Below are 18,258 nucleotides of genomic sequence, written 5' to 3'. Positions count from 1 at the left end.
TAAAATATTTATTTATAACACAGTTGTAAAGTCCATAATTTCTAAAATGAATGCTGATCACCATGCAACATTGAAAGAAAGGATTTATGCCAGTGAGTGATTTTAGTTTCTGTTTTGGTTGAAGAACATAACGCATACGGTAGAGAAACATAACTAACACAACAGATAGTTGCTAAAAGCAAGGTAACAGTGAAATGGAATGAAAAGGGAAACATTAATTGGCTCTTACTGTAAAGTTTATACATCATATACAAAATGATGTATCAATATATCAAATGATATATCAGTGATAACTGCTCCACTACTCTGTTAGGAAGTTGATTAATGTAGAGGATGCAGTGTTTAGCAGTTATCTGAAATTAAACATTTAACAGTATTATGGTAAAATAAGACTTAATTGTTTTATAATAATTGTGGTAATCAAGAAGTAATAATTTAATGAAATCTTTTGGCTGATTCAGATTTAATACAGAAATATGAATAAAGATAAAAGGTAAGATAAAAAAAGATGCAGTTATGTGCCATCCAGTCATTTTCGACTATTGTGAACAAAGGCTCTCCATCCTACTCGACTTCTTATCCTTTCTTTCAACAATTATTTATTTTCCTGCCACCAATCTTAATTCAAGGGGGATCTTTGTCTAAGTCATCCATTCTCATAACATATTCACTATAAATATTAAAAAGGTGTAGGGCAACAGTATACAATTATGCTGCAACCCTATTTCTACTCAAACACTGTTTCTCCAAAAACTGTTTTTACTGAAGCTTCTTAGTTGTCATACAGCTCTTATCAAGAGAATTAGATGTTCAGGTATTCCCATTTATCTCATTACAATCCAGAGTCTGTTGTGATTCACACAATCAAAAGCTTTCTTATAATCAATAAAACAAATGAATACTGCCTTCTGAAATTCTCTTGTTCTTTCCCTAATTCATCTCATGTTTGCTATTAGGTCTCTAGTTCCTCTCCCTCTCCCTAAAGCCTACCTGTTCTTGTGGCATTTCTCTATTCACATATGGCTTCAATCTTTGTTGAATCACTTTTAGGATAACTTTACTTACATGTGAAATTTACACAATGGTTCTATAATTATTACATTTTTGGTCGTTTTTATAATAGAAATACAATTTTATTAATACAGACCAGTATTTTACAATAAACATTTATTAAACCTACCAGTTTCGCCAGCAAACTGTCTGGCTTTTTCAAGGCATTACGGAGATATGAAAGTAAATGCAAATTAAAAGGAACATAAAAAACGTTGTAAACCAAACTAGTATCTATGGTTGCACGTTTCGCGTGACAGAGATGGCTTATTGTTCTTATTCATTATCACGCATGTAGACTTGTAATGTGATTACTGGCTAGCTGTAGTTCAGATTGATTGAGAGAGAGGATCAAGTTTTTCCACGAACTGTTTAGAAATATACCCTGATTTCTGTTGAGGTTTCCGCCGGTTATTAGTACTATTGTGGCTTCCTTAAATACACGATGCCTGTAGTCGTCATCTAGATATGGCATGGAGCTGTTTTGCCAATCTATCGTGTGGTTAGACGTGCAGAAATGATGTGCTAAGCCAGAAGAGATGCTTCTGTTGTAGTTTACATCACCAACATGTTCTTTTTGTCTAATTTCTAAGCTTCGTGAAGTTTGTCCGATGTAGGCAAGACCACAGGAGCAGGGAATGTAAATACAAATATCCAGGAGTATATTACATTCCCTGCTCCTGTGGTCTTGCCTACATCGGACAAACTTCACGAAGTTTAGAAATTAGACAAAAAGAACATGTTGGTGATGTAAACCACAACAGAAGCATCTCTTCCGGCTTAGCACATCATTTCTGCACGTCTAACCACACGATAGATTGGCAAAACAGCTCCATGCCATATCTAGATGACGACTACAGGCATCGTGTATTTAAGGAAGCCACAATAGTACTAATAACCGGCGGAAACCTCAACAGAAATCAGGGTATAATTCTAAACAGTTCGTGGAAAATCTTGATCCTCTCTCTCAATCAATCTGAACTACAGCTAGCCAGCAATCACATTACAAGTCTACAACAAACACGCATGCGTGATAATGAATAAGAACAATAAGCCATCTCTGTCATGCGAAACGTGTAACCATAGATACTAGTTTGGTTTACGTTTTTTATGTTCCTTTTAATTTGCATTTACTTTCATATCTCCGTAATGCCTTGAAAAAGCCAGACAGTTTGCTGGCGAAACTGGTAGGTTTTAATAAATGTTTATTGTAAAATACTGGTCTGTATTAATAAAATTGTATTTCAATTATATATTTGATTTAATCCTTTATCCAAAGGTAAAGCAAACAAGTTTGCACCTGAACTATTTTCAGGACTGGGGCAACTCATGGTAAAGGTGGATGACCTCACATCATACACCTTTACCATTGCATCCCATAATGCAAAGCTCATATCCTTAAGGGTATGTAGAATGCTATGCATTATGGGAAGGAAAGTGGTCTGCTCACGCTGATGAGACCTCAATAAAGGTAGAAACCAGTCTGGGTAGTGACCCTTCTCATAATGCAATTTTCCTTTTGGCATTATATATACCCTTAAGGATGTGCTTTGCATTATGGGATACTAAGGCAAGTGATGTGAAGTCATATACCTTTGCCACGAGTTGCCCCAGTCCTGAAAATAGTTCAGGCGCAAACTTGTTTGCTTACACTTGGATAAAGGATTAAACCAGGTATATAATTTCTTGGTATCTTTAATTTATAGTATAACCAAGTGGAAACACTTTCAACATATTACAGTCTCTGGCATTTGATTTTTTTTGGAATTGGGATGAATACTGAATGTTTTCCAATCTCTAGGCCAGTATATTTTCTTCCAAACCCATTGACAAATTTCAGTCAATATATTCATCACTTCATCCCCAGCTGATCTCAATAATTCCACCGACACATCATCAGCTCCTGGAGCTTTTCCTTTTGGCAGTTGTTCCATTGCTGATATCACTTCACTTTTCATTATCATGGTTCCTCAACAAATTCTCTCCTTTCAAATTCTCCTTCAATAGTATTATCTTTCTTGTACAAATCCTCTACATACTCTTTCCATCTTTTTTTTTTTTTTTTTACTGCTGCTTTTTTTCATCAAACCTGAATTACTTTTTACAACTCCTAATCTAGGGATAAACTTCCCTCTAACATCATTTATTTTTATAAACAGATCTCTTGTTCTACTCATAATATTGCTTTCTTCAATTTCCTTATCTTTTGTTTAGATGTTTTCCCTTATCTTTCCTAGCCTGTCTTTGGAAATGTGCGCTCAGTTGTCTAACCCTTTCTTTGTTTCTCTGAAGTTTCATTTTTCTTCTTTCCTTTGCTATTTGAATAGCTTCTTCTGACAACCATTTACAATCTTTCTTTCTTGTTGCTTTATTAAGACTATTCTTTGGTGCTTCTATGTCTGTACATTTTGTTTCTTACCATAGTTCTTCTGTCTTCTCTAAACTTTTTAATTTTTTACCGACTTTTATTTTAAATGCATCATTTATAGGATCTAAATCAAATCTGATACTGTACTTCTGTTTCTTCTTAGCCCTTAATTTCAATTTAATTTCAGCTATTAATACTTCATGATTTGTCCCACAGTCTGCACCAGGTAGTGTTTTAGCTGCTTGGATAGCACCCCCTCCACCTACTGCTGGCAACAGTATAATCTATCTGGTTTCTGTATTCTCCATTAAGTGAAGTCCATGTGTACAATCAAATTTAATACAAAAATATGAATAAAGTTGATAAGATAAAAGGTAAGATAAAAAAGATGCAATTGGTAAAAGATAAAAGAGAGATAAAAATCTTAAGATCAAAAGGTGACTTTAATATACATTTTCATATTACTGTATGCTGCATCTTTTTTTTTTCTCTGTTGAATTTTGGATTTATATTGAGCTTTGCATGTTGTTTGTTTTCATAATATAAATTGAAAATTTCACCTAAATAGTTTTGTTTCATTTATTCATTCATTTGCTCATTTTCTAGGTTTGGTAACTTGGAAAGCAATGGGGTTGGCTGGATACTTACCTGGCATGTGGATTTGCTCGATTGGTGCTTTTTCTTAGCACAACCAATAGAGAGTTCATCTGGTAGGAATTGTTTGTGTGTTTATTCTGAAAATAATTACCCTTTCTATAAACCAGTTTTAGCTTTATGCATTATTATATTTAAAAAATTGTACTATTCCTTTCCCACCTTCCATTTCTTCTTTGATGCCACCCGTGAAGATTTTCTATTTTTATTAATTAAAAAAAATTGATGTTTTAATCTCAAAGAATTTAATACCTTAATGTATTTTTTCTATTATTATTATTATTTTTTTATAATTTTTTACCTGGTCCTGAAACCCTTCTCTAGAAACCAAGTATAGAACTTTTCCAAGCCTTCAATAATCCTCCGTACCCTCCGTGGCAGGATTTGAATCTATAGCCTATTTAAAGTGCAAATATGCTAACCACTTGGATAACCAGACTGGTGTTAAATTTGAATATTCTGCTATCGAGTAGAAAAATATACTTGCAGATTTAACATGTTCACATGTAGGATGATGCATTTTGGCTTGCATAGGATTAGAGCTGACTGTGATTATTAACCTTAAGGTTAGTGAATTTGAAAATTTACCATTTCCTGTTTGGAATATTTTTGACATCTCAAGATTTTATAAGGAAAAGAATGACTGTTTATCAATGGTTAGTGAATGAAAGTGGATAAATGCAAAGATATGAAATATTAAGCAAGCAATGTTAATAAGAAGTAGAACTTGATGAGATGCCACTATGTGTTTCAAATGCATGTTGACATCTGTTTTGACATTCACCTATTTAGGCTTAGTTGCTGGTTTAAGCGAATGAAAACAGCACAAAGAAATAATTAAGCACAAGTTGAGATAAAAAGGAAAAAGGAAAAATGTTCTTTTTAATAAAAGAACAACAAAGACATCATTAGCATAAATGGTCTGAATGACAGGATTATGGTGGTAAAATTGAAGGCTGAGCCAGTGGACATAACAGTAATGCAGGTATATATGCCAACAAGTGACCATTCAGATGAGGAAATGTACGAAAAGTTACAAGAACTAATTAAAGAAGAAAAAAGAAAAGACTATATGATTATAATGGGAGATTGGAATGGAGTTGTAGGAGAAGAAGAGGATGGTAGTGTAGTAGGAAGATATGGACTAGGTAATAGAAATGAGAGAGGGGAAAGGTTAGTGGAATTCTGTAAAGAAAATAAGCTAATAATTACAAATACTTGGGTTTAAAAAATCTAAGAGAAGACTATACATGGAAAAAACCAGGAGATACAGAAAGGTATCAAATATTGATTACATTATAGTAAAGCAAAGATACAAGAATAGTGTAAAAATGCATGCACATATCCTGGAGCTGATATTTACTCTGACTACAATCTGCTATTCATAGAAATAAATGTGAAACTAAAGAAAATAAAAGAAGCTATGAAAAGAAAAAAATGGAACTTAGAGAAATTAAAAAAATACCAAGGAATTTGGAAATAGATTGGAAAAAGAATTAGAGGAAACAAGTTTTGTCAAAACTGAAGATCCAGAAAAGAAATGGGACTAAGTTAAAGAGAAAATAAAGAAGATTGCAGAAGAAGAAATTGGATATGTAAGAGCTAAAAGAATAAAAAAACCTTGGATAACTAATGAGATGATTTCTCTAATGGAAGAAAGAAGAAAATGGAAAAATAAAGACATCTTAGAAGGGAAGATACAATATAGAACCCTGAATGACAGATTGAGAAGGGAAGCAGAAAGAAGTAGAGAAGATTGGCTTAAAAAACAATGTGAAGAAATGGAAAATTATGAGAGAGTGGGAAGGTATGATATTTTATATGAAAAAGCAAGAAGCATGAATCACAAGAGAAATGGAATTCAAGCTAGAGGCCTGGAAATTAAGAATGGAGAAATCATAACTGAAGAAGATAAAATCCTAATGAGATGGAAGGAATACATTGAAGATCTATATGACAAGGAAAATAGACAACAAGTTGCCATTAGAAGATATAAAGAAGGTAAATGAAGATGATCTAGGCCCAGAGATTTTGAAGACAGAAGTAGAAATGGCCATTAAAGAACTTCTTCTTCTTCCTAACATGGAATTTAGGCCATGTGGCCTGTTCCGGTCTCATGCCATCTCTTTCTTGGTCTTCCGATTCTTCTTTTTCCACTTATTTTGTATCTGTATAATATTTTTGGTAGTCTGCTGTTGTCTATTCGATTTAAATGTTCTAGCCATTTTTGTTTATACTGTCTTATGTAGTAATTAATTGGTTTTATTTTCAGGGATTGTAAGATTTCTTCATTTGTTTTGTGGTCCCACTTGGTATATCTAACTGTTTTTCTGAGGATCTTCATTTCTGCTGTTTGAATTCGTTTTTCATCTTTCCTTTTCATGGTCCATGTTTCGCTTCCGTATAGTAGAGTTGGTTTTGACAAGACATTATATAGTCTGATTCTAGTGTGTTTTTGTACCAGGGATGGCTTAAATATATTATTTATTATGCCATTTACTTTGACAAAGTTTGATATTTTAGTGTCTGTCTTTTTCTTCTTCGTATGATAGATCACATCCCAAGTATCAGAAAGTGTTTACTTGTTCTAGTATTTTATTATCTATCACTATTTTACTTCTTATTGGGTTTTCTCCTTTGAATGCCATTATTTTTGTTTTTTCTTTGGATATCGTCATATTATATTGCTTTGAGATATCATTTAATGATTTTAATGATCTTTGTAAGTCATCTTCTGATGTAGCTAATACTATTTGATCATCTGCAAATAGTAGTGTATCTGTCTTCATTTGCGGGGTCATTTGTATACCAAATGAGTTATGCTGTTTCCAGATTGTTAATATTTCATTTATATATATATATTGAAAAGCAGGGGTGAGAGGGTACATCCTTGTCATACTCCTCTTGATATATCTTTCCATTCTGAGGTGTGTTCTAATTTAACTGCTATTTTATTTCCTGTATATATTTCTTGAATAGATTGTAAAAGTTGGTTTGGTATGTTTAAATTGGTTAATATTTTAAACAATTTTTGTCTACTAATTTTGTCAAACGCTTTTTCATAATCAATAAACGCCACGTGTGTTTCTTTTTGAAATTCTCTTCTCTTTTCTATTAATAATTTTAAAGTAAAACTTGGATCTATGCAGGATCGGCCTTTTCGGAAACCATTTTGTTCTTCTAGTAATTTGTTTTCTACAATGCTGCTTAGTTTCTCTTTTAATATTCCTGCATATATTTTATATCCTGTATTAAGCAGGCTAATTCCCCTATAATTATTGCAGTTGTCTTTATTTCCTTTTTTTTATAGATTGGGATGACCAGTGCTTTTTTCCAAGAGTTAGGGGTTTTTCCGGACATCCAAACCATATTAAAAAAATTTCAAAAGTCTTTCATTAAATTTTTCACCTGCATTTTTGTATAGTTCTATATTTATATTGTCTTCTCCTGGTGTTTTCCTATTTTTCATCTTCTTTATTATATTTTTCAGTTCTAACATTGTGATATTTTCTATTAGGTCATTCTTTGTCTTATAAAATTTTAATTCATTGTTCTCATCTGTCCAGAGATTTTGGAAATAAGTCACCCATTTTTCTAAATCTATTGTTTGTATTTTTATCTTTTCTTTTATTTCTTTATTCATGTATTTTATTACTTTATAGGTAATTAAAGAACTAAAATGTGGAAAGGCAGAAGGAATAGATGAAATACCTGTAGAATTCCTGAAACAACTTCTGAAGAAATAACCAAAATAATAAATTTAATTTATAACAAAGGAGAACTACCAAAAGATTTTATGACCCTTAATATTTATACCTATACCAAAGAAAAGTAATGCAATGAACTGCAAGGATTTTAGAACCGTAAGTCTCATTTCCCATACATCAAAAATACTTATGAGAATCTTAACACGAAGAATTACATCTAAAGTGGAAGAATTTCTTGGAGAAGATCAGTTTGGTTTCAGGAAGAGTAGAGGGACAAGAGATGCAATTGGACTGTTAAGAATAGTAAGTGAAAAAAGTCTAGAAGTGAATAAAGAAGTTAACATCTGTTATATAGATTTTGAGAAAGCTTTTGACTGTGTTAAATGGGATAAGATGGTGAAAGTAATGGAAAAGATTGGTATAGATTGGAAAGACAGAAGGCTAATTATCTCACTATATATGGGACAAACTGCCATGGTGAGAGACATATATGGTACAACAGAACCAGCTATCATCGGACGAGGATTAAGACAAGGCTGTTGTCTGTCACCAATTTTGTTCAACATATATTCCGACGCACTGGAGAATTCAGAAGAAGGAATAAAGATTGGAGGTAGACAGATATTTGCATTAAGATACGCAGATGACAAGGCATTACTATCAAACACTGAAACAGGACTACAACATCTGTTGAACAGATTACTGGAATCCTGTATCAATTATGGAATGAAAATTAACATCAGAAAAACAAAAGTGATGAAAATAGCAAGGAAAGAGGCAAATATAGATATCAGAATAAATGGGGAAAAATTGAATCAAGTAAAGACATTTAAATATCTAGGAAGTGTTATTAACAGTGATGGAAGATGTAAAAGTGACATAAAAGCAAGAATAGCGATGGGAAGAGATTCCTTTAATAGAAAATGGAATTTATTCAGAAGTAAAATGGATAGAAACCTAAAGAAAAGACTAATAAAATGTTATGTGTGGAGTGTTGCCCTCTATGCATCTGAAACTTGGACATTGAAGAAAGAAGAAATTAAGATTTTGGAAAACTTTGAGATGTGGATTTGTAGAAGGATGGAAAAAATCAAATGGACAGATAAAATAACTAATGAAGAGGTCTTAAAAAGAGTAGAAGAAGAAAGAAGTCTGTTAAGGAGGATAAAAAAAGCAAGGGAAACTGGATCGGACATATTCTGAGAGGGAATGGAATCATCAAAGATGCCATCGGAGGAAAAATAGACGGAAAAAGACCCAGAGGAAGAGTAAGGAAAATAATGCTAGATGATATGCTCAGTGGAGACAGGTACACAACGTTGAAAGAGAAGGCTCAGAACAGAAGAGAGTGGAAGGAAAGTTTCTACTACTAAAAGAAGAACCTGCTCAATTGCAGAATACTAAAGAAGAAAGAAGATTTTAATTGTAAATAACACACACAAAACAGTAAGTGATAAATGTTAGACTGGAAGAAGTGTAAAATACTAAGAGAGGATGCCTCTATAGGCACTGGTAAGTATGATTGACTGTTGGGTGGGTGGTCTAAGAATAACCACTTTCCAAATCATGGCAAATGTTACACAGCCGTATTTGTTAAGTTTGTTTTAATTGGTTGGTTTTTTTAATCTGCTACTGATTCAAAAAAAAACAAACAAAAAAACTTTAAAATTTGTATTTGCAATGGTGGAGAATACTAGCTTTTTCCATTTTGTTCTCTGCAAGGTCATCATCAATTTTGTGATGTGTACCTTCAAGGGAATGTTCAGGTTACTATGACAGAACTACATGAAGTTTGTGTTACTATTATTCTCCTATTAACAATTTTGCTCCAAATCACTTGAGTACTCCAGTTTTGACATACCTAACATTTTGTGCTTCTAAAGCACTTCTGAGTCAATCCACTTAGACTTTGGTCTTCCTCTGGGTCTCTTTCTTGCCATCAGACATCTGTTTTGCTAAACTTTCCTCACCCATTCTATTTAAGTGGCCATATACTACCTTAAGTTAGCTCTGAACATTCTTGAATCTCAGGTTCCTTTCTAACATCTTCATTTTCAACATGATTGTGCCGTTGATGCCATCAGTTTACTCCCTAATTTTTCTCAGAACTCTCATATTTGTGATCAACTGCTTCATTCTAACCCAATTCTCAGATCCATAACTTTGAACTGGTTTGAACACCGTCTTGTATATACTGCTAGTTTGGTATTTTGGCTAATTTTTCTCTTATTTCATATAAATTAATTCAGCTGGCTGTCCACCATACCAGCTTTGCTTTTCTGTTATTTATTTCCAGATTTAGTGTGCCATCTTCACTAAAAACTGTGCCTAAATAGCTGAAATATTTTACTTGTTTTATAGGATCTGCATTCAGAATGCAGCTGAAGTTTTCTATGCTCCTGTCTATTTTTGTAGTTTGGTCTTTTTATTTTCTGATGTTCATTCTAAATGTTATAGCTGTTATTCAATTTAGTTAGAGAATCCTGGAGACTTGCACTAGATGTGTTGGGAAGTACAACATCATCTGCATAAAGCAAAGAGCTAAGTTTGACATCTCCATTTCTAATATCAGGCCTAATGTCACTTTCTTTCATAATGCAATCCATATAGATGATGAATAACAGTGGAGATAATGTGCACGCTTGTCTTACCCTTGATTTTTTATCAAACTGTCTTCCTCTATCTTCTTCAATTCTAACTGCTGACTGACAACTTAAATATACGAGGATGGTCTGAAAAGTTCTCGGCCTCGACCATAGATGGCAACACTATTGGCAAGTTTTTTTTTCCTAAGTTGGTACATCTGTCATAAGCTTCCATGTGAAATTGCAAGTAATTCTATCAAGTAGTTTGTTTTGTATACCTGTCTAAATCAAAAGTATTGTCTATATCCCTTTGAAATGGATGAAATTGAGTATCATGCAGTTATAAAATTCTTTGTAAAAGAAGGTTTAACGCCAAAAGAAATTCATTCGAAGTTCATAAAAGTTTATTGGCACTCTTCTCCTTCATTTTCGACAATTAAGAAATGGGCTGCCAAGTTTAAATGTGGCCGTACCAGCCTTGAAGATGATCCACATGAAGAATGTCCTAAAAGTGTAACAACACCAGAAATCATTGATCAAGTGCATGATATGGTATTGGATGACTGGCGAATTAAAGTGCATGAAATTGCTAAGACTATAGGCATTTCAAAAGAACATGTAGGATATATTTTGTATGAAGAATTGCAAATAAAAAAACTTCGTGCAAGATGGGTGCCATGCTTGCTTACAGCAGATCAAAAACGCATTCGCATGAAAATCTCTGAACAGTGCTTAGAGCGTTTTAACAAGAATAAAACTGATTTTGTGCATCAATTTATTACTATGGATGAGACTTGGATTCACTATTACACACCAGAATCCAAACAGCAGTCAAAACAGTGAACAGAAGCCAAAGTTGGTATATTTGTCGGTTGTTCAGTGCCAAAGAAGACAAAGTTGGTTCCATCAGAGGAAAGGTCATGGCATCCGTGTTTTGGGATGCCAAAGGCATTTTGTTTATTAATTATCTTGAACGGGGTAAAACAATAACTGGGGAATATTCTGATCTTTTAACTGGACTAGAAGAAAAAATTCATGAGAAAAGACCCCGTTTGCAGAAGAAAAAAAATTATCTTTCATCAGGACAATGCACCTGCTCACAAAGGTGTTTTGGCAATGGGAAAATTAAGGGATCTGCACTATGAATTGTTGGAAGAATATCCACCCAATTTGCCATATTTGGCTCCCTCTGACTTCTAGCTCTTCCTTAAACTAAAACTCTTCCTCACTGGTCAGCATTTTTCTTTGAATCAAGAGGTGATTGCAGCTGTAGAGGGGTATTTTGCAGATCTTACTGAGAACCACTACAGGGATGGAATAATAGTGTTGGAGCATTGTTGGAATAAATGTATTAGTCTTAAGGGAGATTATGTTGAAAAATAAAAATTATTTTGAAATTTTAAATGTGCGTTTTCATTGTTAGGCCGAAAACTTTTCAGACCACCCTCGTAGATTATGTATTGCTCTGTGTAATGTTCCATTCACCCCATATAATTGTAGTGTTTTGAAAAGCTTTTCTCCGGGTGCCTTGTACTGTGCCTTTTCCAGATCTACAAAACTTAAGTACAGATTCTTATCATATTCCCATAATTTTTCAACTATTTGTCTTAAAGGGAAAGTCTGATCTAGACAACTTCTATTTAGCATTAATCCAGCTTGTTCTAAGCTTCTCCAAGTTTCTCTACCTCTTTTCAAGTATGCTTGCATAAATCTTACCTGGAAACTTAGTAGAGAAATTCCTCTGTAATTCTCATATTCATCTTTATTCCCATTTTTATAGATGGGAACTATAAGAGCTCTACTCAAATCATCTAGAATTCAATATTCTGACCATGCCCTCTGAATAACAGTGTAGCCACAGTAAAACTTTTATACCTCTGTACTTAAGCATTTCTGGTCGAATATCATTTACTTAAGCTGCCTTTCCACATTTCAAGTTTTTCACAGCTTTTTCTACCTGAAGTATTGCTATGTACTTCTCTTTGCATTCTTCCTAGTACAGTTTTCATGTCACCTTTATCATCTTTGATTCCTTTTACAGTATTCATTCCTCCATTTCTAAGCTTCTTCAATAGCCTCCAGAACATTTTGCTGCCAGCTAACTGATATTTATTTTTTGCACTCTTACCAGTGTTCCCATGACTTTGTTTAGCTACACATAGCATTTTTTTTTTTTTTTGCACATAGTTTTTACACATAGAATACGAGGATGGTCTGAAAAGTTCTCAGCCTAACAATGAAAAAACAAATTTATAATTTCAAAATTATTTTTATTTTTCAACATAATCTCCTTTAAGACTAATACATTTATTCCAGCAATGCTGCAGTGCCATTATCCCATCCGTGTAGTTGTTCTCAGTAAGATCTGCAAAATACCTCTACAGCTGCAATCACCTCTTGATTCGAAGAAAAACGCTGACCAGCGAGGAACAGTTTTAGTTTTGGGAAGAGATAGAAGTCAGAGGGAGCCAAATCTGGAGAAATAGGGTGAATGTTCCAACAATTCATATTGCAGATCCCTTAATTTTCCCATTGCCAAAACACCTTTGTGGGCAGGTGCATTGTTCTGATGAAAGATGATTTTTTTTCTTCTGCAAACCGCGTCTTTTCTCATGAATTTTTTCATCTAGTCTGGTTAAAAGATCGGAATAATATTCCCTGGTTATTGTTTTACCCTTTTCTGTCCACTGTTTTGACTGCTGTTTGGATTCTGGTGTGTGTGTGTGTGTGTGTGTGTGTGTGTGTGTGTGTGTAATGGTGAATCCAAGTCTCATCCATAGCAATAAATCGACTCACAAAATCAATTTTATTCTTATTAAAACACTCCAAGCACTGTTCAGAGATTTTCATGCGAATGCGTTTTTGATGGGCTGTGAGCAATCGTGGCACCCTACTTGCGCAAAGCCTTTTCATTTGCAATTCTTCATGCTAAATATATCCTATATGTTCTTTTGAAATGCCCATAGACTCAGCAATTTCATGCACTTTGACTCACTGGTCATCCAATATCATATCATGCACTTGAACAATGATTTCTGGTGTTGTTACACTTTTTGGATGTCCTTCATATGGATCATCTTGAAGGCTGGTATGGCCACGTTTAAACTCGGCAACCTATTTCTTAATTGTCGAAAATGAAGGAGAAGAGTGCCCGTAAACTTGCATGAACTTCGAATGAATTTCTTTTGGCGTTAAACCTTCTTTTGCAAAGAATTTTATCCATTTCAAGGGATACAAACCACACTTTTGCTTCAGACAGCTGTATAAAACAAACTACTTGATAGAATGACTTACAATTTCACACAGACTCTTATGACAGATATACAACTTAGAAAAAAAAAATCTTGCCGATAGTGTTGCCATCTATTGTCAAGGCTGAGAACTTTTCAGACCACCCTCGTAGCTCTCTTACATTTTTCTCTTTATTCTTCTAGGGCATCTGCAGAGTTATTTGCTAGGAACTTTTGGAATGCCATCTTCTTTTCCAGTACTGCTTCTTTAAAACTTCTTGATGCCCACCATGATGTTCTTATTTTTCTATCCTTGCAGTTCAATTTGTTTTATTTTTTCTTCAGTAATGTTTGTATGGTTGAGTTTACTATGTGTTGCAGTTGCTTAACTTTGATTCTTTTTAAAGCTTTCTTACACACTGTTCTTTTCAATGTGATATCCATTTTTATCCTGCTTAGTACTAATTAATGGCGACTTCCTATTTCTTGTGTCTTCTCTCACATGAACTTGTGCACATCTTTATGTTGAAACATTATTATTATTATTATTATTATTATTATTTGACACCTCCAGGGAGTCCAAAGGCTCATAGAGGGAGACAACTGCTCTGCAACTCTGTCTCCACCACTCAATCCACCAACTGACTGCATTGCCATCTACCGACGACCATCACCACTAGTTTTTCCACAGACAATCACAAACATCCATGACCATGGCAGGATTCGAACCCGCAGTCTTTTGGCTAGAGAGTGGATACGCTAATCACTCGGCCAGCCAGGCCGAAACATAGTATTAGTAATGACTCGTCTATGTCCTGAGTAGAAGTTCAGTACATACTTACCCTTATTATTAGCTTTTTCCCTTTTCTCCAAATGTTCCTATTTGCTTGGTGGGATTTATTTCCTACTCTGCTGTTCAGATCTCCAACAAGGACCACTTTTTCCCTTTTCTTTATGTCAGCTGCCTGTTCTAATGACATAGAAATTCCCCAATTTCTTCCTTAGAAGAACCTTTTATGGGTCTTTAGGCACAAATAAGTTTCATTGTTCATTTCCCCAATTTGAAGTTTGTCCACATAACTCTACTTGAAACTGCCTTCCAATCAAGAAGTTTATCTTCATGTTCGGTGTTGCATGCTATTGCTACTCCTTCCTTTCCTTGATCATTATTGCCTGAAAATAACATCCTATACTTATATTTAGTAAGATCTCACCTGTTCTAATGACTCAGAAATTCCCCCATTTCTTTGTCTCAGTAATACCAGTTATGTCCATGTGGCACTTTTCCGATTCTTCTGCAAGTTCGATTTCCTTTCCATTAATACTCCTTATATTGATGGTTCCTATCATCATTTATTATGTGTTGAGTTTATTCTTCTTCGTCATCTAGATATTGATTTGGAGCTTGTTCCAGTACCTGAGTTTTCACTGTTTGGCCTGGTTCCCTGATGAAAACAGTGGGGGCCTTGTTTAACTGAGCAACTTTCCAGTTAGCATGAAATATCATCATGTTGAAACAATCATATGCATTTGTGGTTTAAGCCAATAGAGAGTACAATTTGGTTGGTGAAGTCCCAAATTGCCAGCCCATCCTCGTTCATTTGGTACCCATAGATACCTGCTAATAGAGTGCATAATGTGAAGGAGGATTGGAAATTAGGTCAGAGGTCCCCAGTCGATTCTCTGCATTCCTGAAAGGCGATATGGAGTTCTCCTTCTAGTTATTTGGTTTTGACCCTTACCTGACCCTCTGTGCAAGGTGTTCAAGGCCTCGACTGCTAGACCTGACTGATCACAATTGTGACAGCAATTGAAGTTGGCATATCTTCCAGTTTGTCTATAATATAACTAGTTGTAAGAATGAACCTTGTATACACCTGGAACAGAGAGAGAGTGGTGGGAGTTGAACTTTAGGAGAGCAGATAAGGGCAGCCAGCTTCATATGAGGTTTGAATGCATTGTGACGATTCTGTTTCTTTGAAGTTCTGGATTTTTTCCTGGGTTGCCTCAGATATAGGGAATAGTAATAGCATTACTGTAATTTGTATGTTGAGAGGGATGTGAAGTGCTAGGAGGAACAATTACTTTGTTAATTTTTTGGCGTTGTAGCCATTGGATAGGAAGTTACAACAGAAAGTATATTCTCCATTACCTTTAATAAAGGAGAACTCTCTTATATGAGATGGGTACTATGAGAGCACTTCTCCAGTCATCTGAAATTTGACTTAACAAGATCTTATGCTGGATTATGCACTGTAGCCACTGTAAAGCTTTCATTCCTCCATTTTTAAACATTTTTCGTTAGATATCTTCTGCTTTCTTTCCACATTTCAGGTTTTTTTTACCACTTTTTCTATCTAGTAAACAATATAAACCTTATATTGTTTACTAGATAAACAATATAATATTGTTTACTAGATATTTAAGGAATACAATATAAACCTTATTGTATTCCTTAAATATTTTCTACCAGTGCTCTGTCACTACTTATATCATTTAATAATTTTTTTAAAATAATTACCGCAGTCACTCAGAGTGTCTTCAATTCTTATGTCCTTTATCATCTTTTGTTCCTTTTATAATATTCTTTCTTGCATTTCTAAAGGTGACAAAAAGGTTCTGAAGGATACCGATAAAGATTATCTCAAAATTAATAAAGATTCTCTCAAAATAAATATCATTAATGATATTTATTTTGAGAGAATACCCCTTGTATTCTCTCATTGCACCTGCTGACTTAAGTTTACCGTAAAAAGAGAGAAGTAATCTTGGAATTTTTTAATATCGATTGTAGTTTGTGAGGACACCATGCATAAAGGCAGATTGAAGGAATGAAAAAAGAAGTTTGTTTGTGGGTTTGAAGTTGCTTGATCAGCACCTGTTTGCATTTTTATAGTCTTAGAGAAAAGTGGTAGAAGGATGGAAGCCAGTTCACTTGAATAGTACTAATGGAGACATATAGAAAAGCATAAGGTGGAAACTGAACATCTGAGAAAGTTGTTGAGGTGATTTTGTGACAGAGTGGTCTTCAGTTAATTGGATTGCTCTCTTCTAGATAGATACTAAGAGTTTTTAGGGAGGTTTGCACCACTCCAACATGTGTTAGAAACAGTATTTGAAATTTATATATTAGCTGTCTTTAGAAGCTGAGGAAGATATGGATGTGATGTCTTTGTGTCAGGAAAGGCCAGTTTTTGTAAGTTAGCTCCAAAAGAGATATGTGATTGTTAATTATTTTTTTATTTTTATTATTTTGAGCAGGGGGATGCTATTATTAATTTCCCTTTTTATATTTTAGTGTTATGCTAAGTGAAAAACAGATTTGTTTCCAGATGATGAAATTTTTCTTCTTATTGAGAAAATATCAAATTATAGCTCTTATTTTCAGGAAAGAAAAGACTCAATAAAAAAGAAATATGCTTTTATGACAAGAATAAACACTATACAAAATAAATTCAAAGAATTTACTGTAAAATAATAAAGAGATTACTGTTATGAAAACTATTGGTCACTATATTCCCATGTACGGAATAATTTCAGCATCCCAATAATTTCAGTATTTTAACTTATTAAAAATCTTACTTTGCCATTAATTAAATTTTAAAGCTTAAAAACATAGATAGAAAGGTAATTCTAATTCTTTCTTACACACTCTCTCACTTTAACAAAAATTCAAACCAAACATATTTCTGTCTTCAACATAGATCACTGTCTATTCTAGTAAGGCAAAAACAAATGTTTGAAAAAAAAAAAAAAAAGGACATTTTGTAATGGTTTAACAAATGCTTCATTAATCATTAACTTCCTCAAATGCATATTTTGTTGTTCAGTACTGAAATTTTTTTTTTCATTCCAGAATAAGAAAATTTCTTTCATTCTAGAATTAAGAAATGTCTTTTCAAGCACAGAGAATACCCTTGCTCATCGAATTCTATTTCCTTTCCTCTTCAATATCCAGAATAATAATTTTGTTTATAATTCAGAACTTAAAAAAAAATAAGAAATCTTGATCTTTACATAGATCAGCCAAAGAACAAATATTCAATTACTTTCTTTTATTTTTTTCTGTTAAAGAAAATTGCTTACAGCTGTCTTTGACCTTATTTTGCTTGTTGTTCCTTTTATGTTTATGTTGACAGACGTAATATTCAGAACATAAGTTTTGAAAACTCGTAACATAACATCACTGCTTTCCTGATCTAATATTCAATTACTCTTATTCTTTATCTAGTCCAAAGTACTGTATTTTTTTTTTTTTTCTTGTTGTGCTTATGTGAAGGCTGATCTACTTGTATATAGAGGCTAAGTTAGTAGCCTCTATGTACAAGTTAGAAGTCACTTCATGACTTAGTAGCCCAATCGTGAAATAACTTCACGTGCAAACTTTGCTTGCTTACACTTGGATAAAGGATTAAAACAAGTATATAATTTCATGGCATCTTTAATTTATGGTGCAACCAAGTGAAAAAAATTTTAACATCTATCTCTAATCCAGAGTATTTTAGCAATAAGGTGTGACACCTTTTGACTACTTGTATATGGAAATATGACTTCTGCATTACTTCAAACTTAGTATCACACATGAGTTGACTGGAGGTTGAATCAATCGACCATGAGATGCGGTGATTGATTCATTCAATCCAATACTCTTGGAGGGTAATGGA

At 33.7% G+C, this 18,258-nt stretch overlaps 1 protein-coding gene across 3 annotated transcripts in view; it reads left to right on the top strand.

The window, feature by feature from the left end:
- The window catches only part of LOC150101414 (uncharacterized), a 510,839-nt gene that overhangs the window by 116,376 nt on the left and 376,205 nt on the right, over nucleotides 1-18,258 (top strand). For all 3 annotated transcript variants that reach the window (XM_090400454.1, XM_090400453.1, XM_090400455.1), the window contains exon 5: nucleotides 4,025-4,128. In XM_090400454.1, coding sequence (XP_090256580.1) covers nucleotides 4,025-4,128 — 104 coding nt within the window. The remainder of the gene's footprint in view (nucleotides 1-4,024; nucleotides 4,129-18,258) is intronic.

The sequence above is a fragment of the Typopeltis vanoorti genome, chromosome 11, assembly GCF_054136105.1.
Source record: "Typopeltis vanoorti isolate ZY-2024b chromosome 11, IOZ_Tvanoo_1.0, whole genome shotgun sequence".
Classification (NCBI taxonomy): Eukaryota; Metazoa; Arthropoda; class Arachnida; order Uropygi; family Thelyphonidae; genus Typopeltis; species Typopeltis vanoorti.
This window is presented reverse-complemented; position numbering and strand designations above follow the sequence as displayed.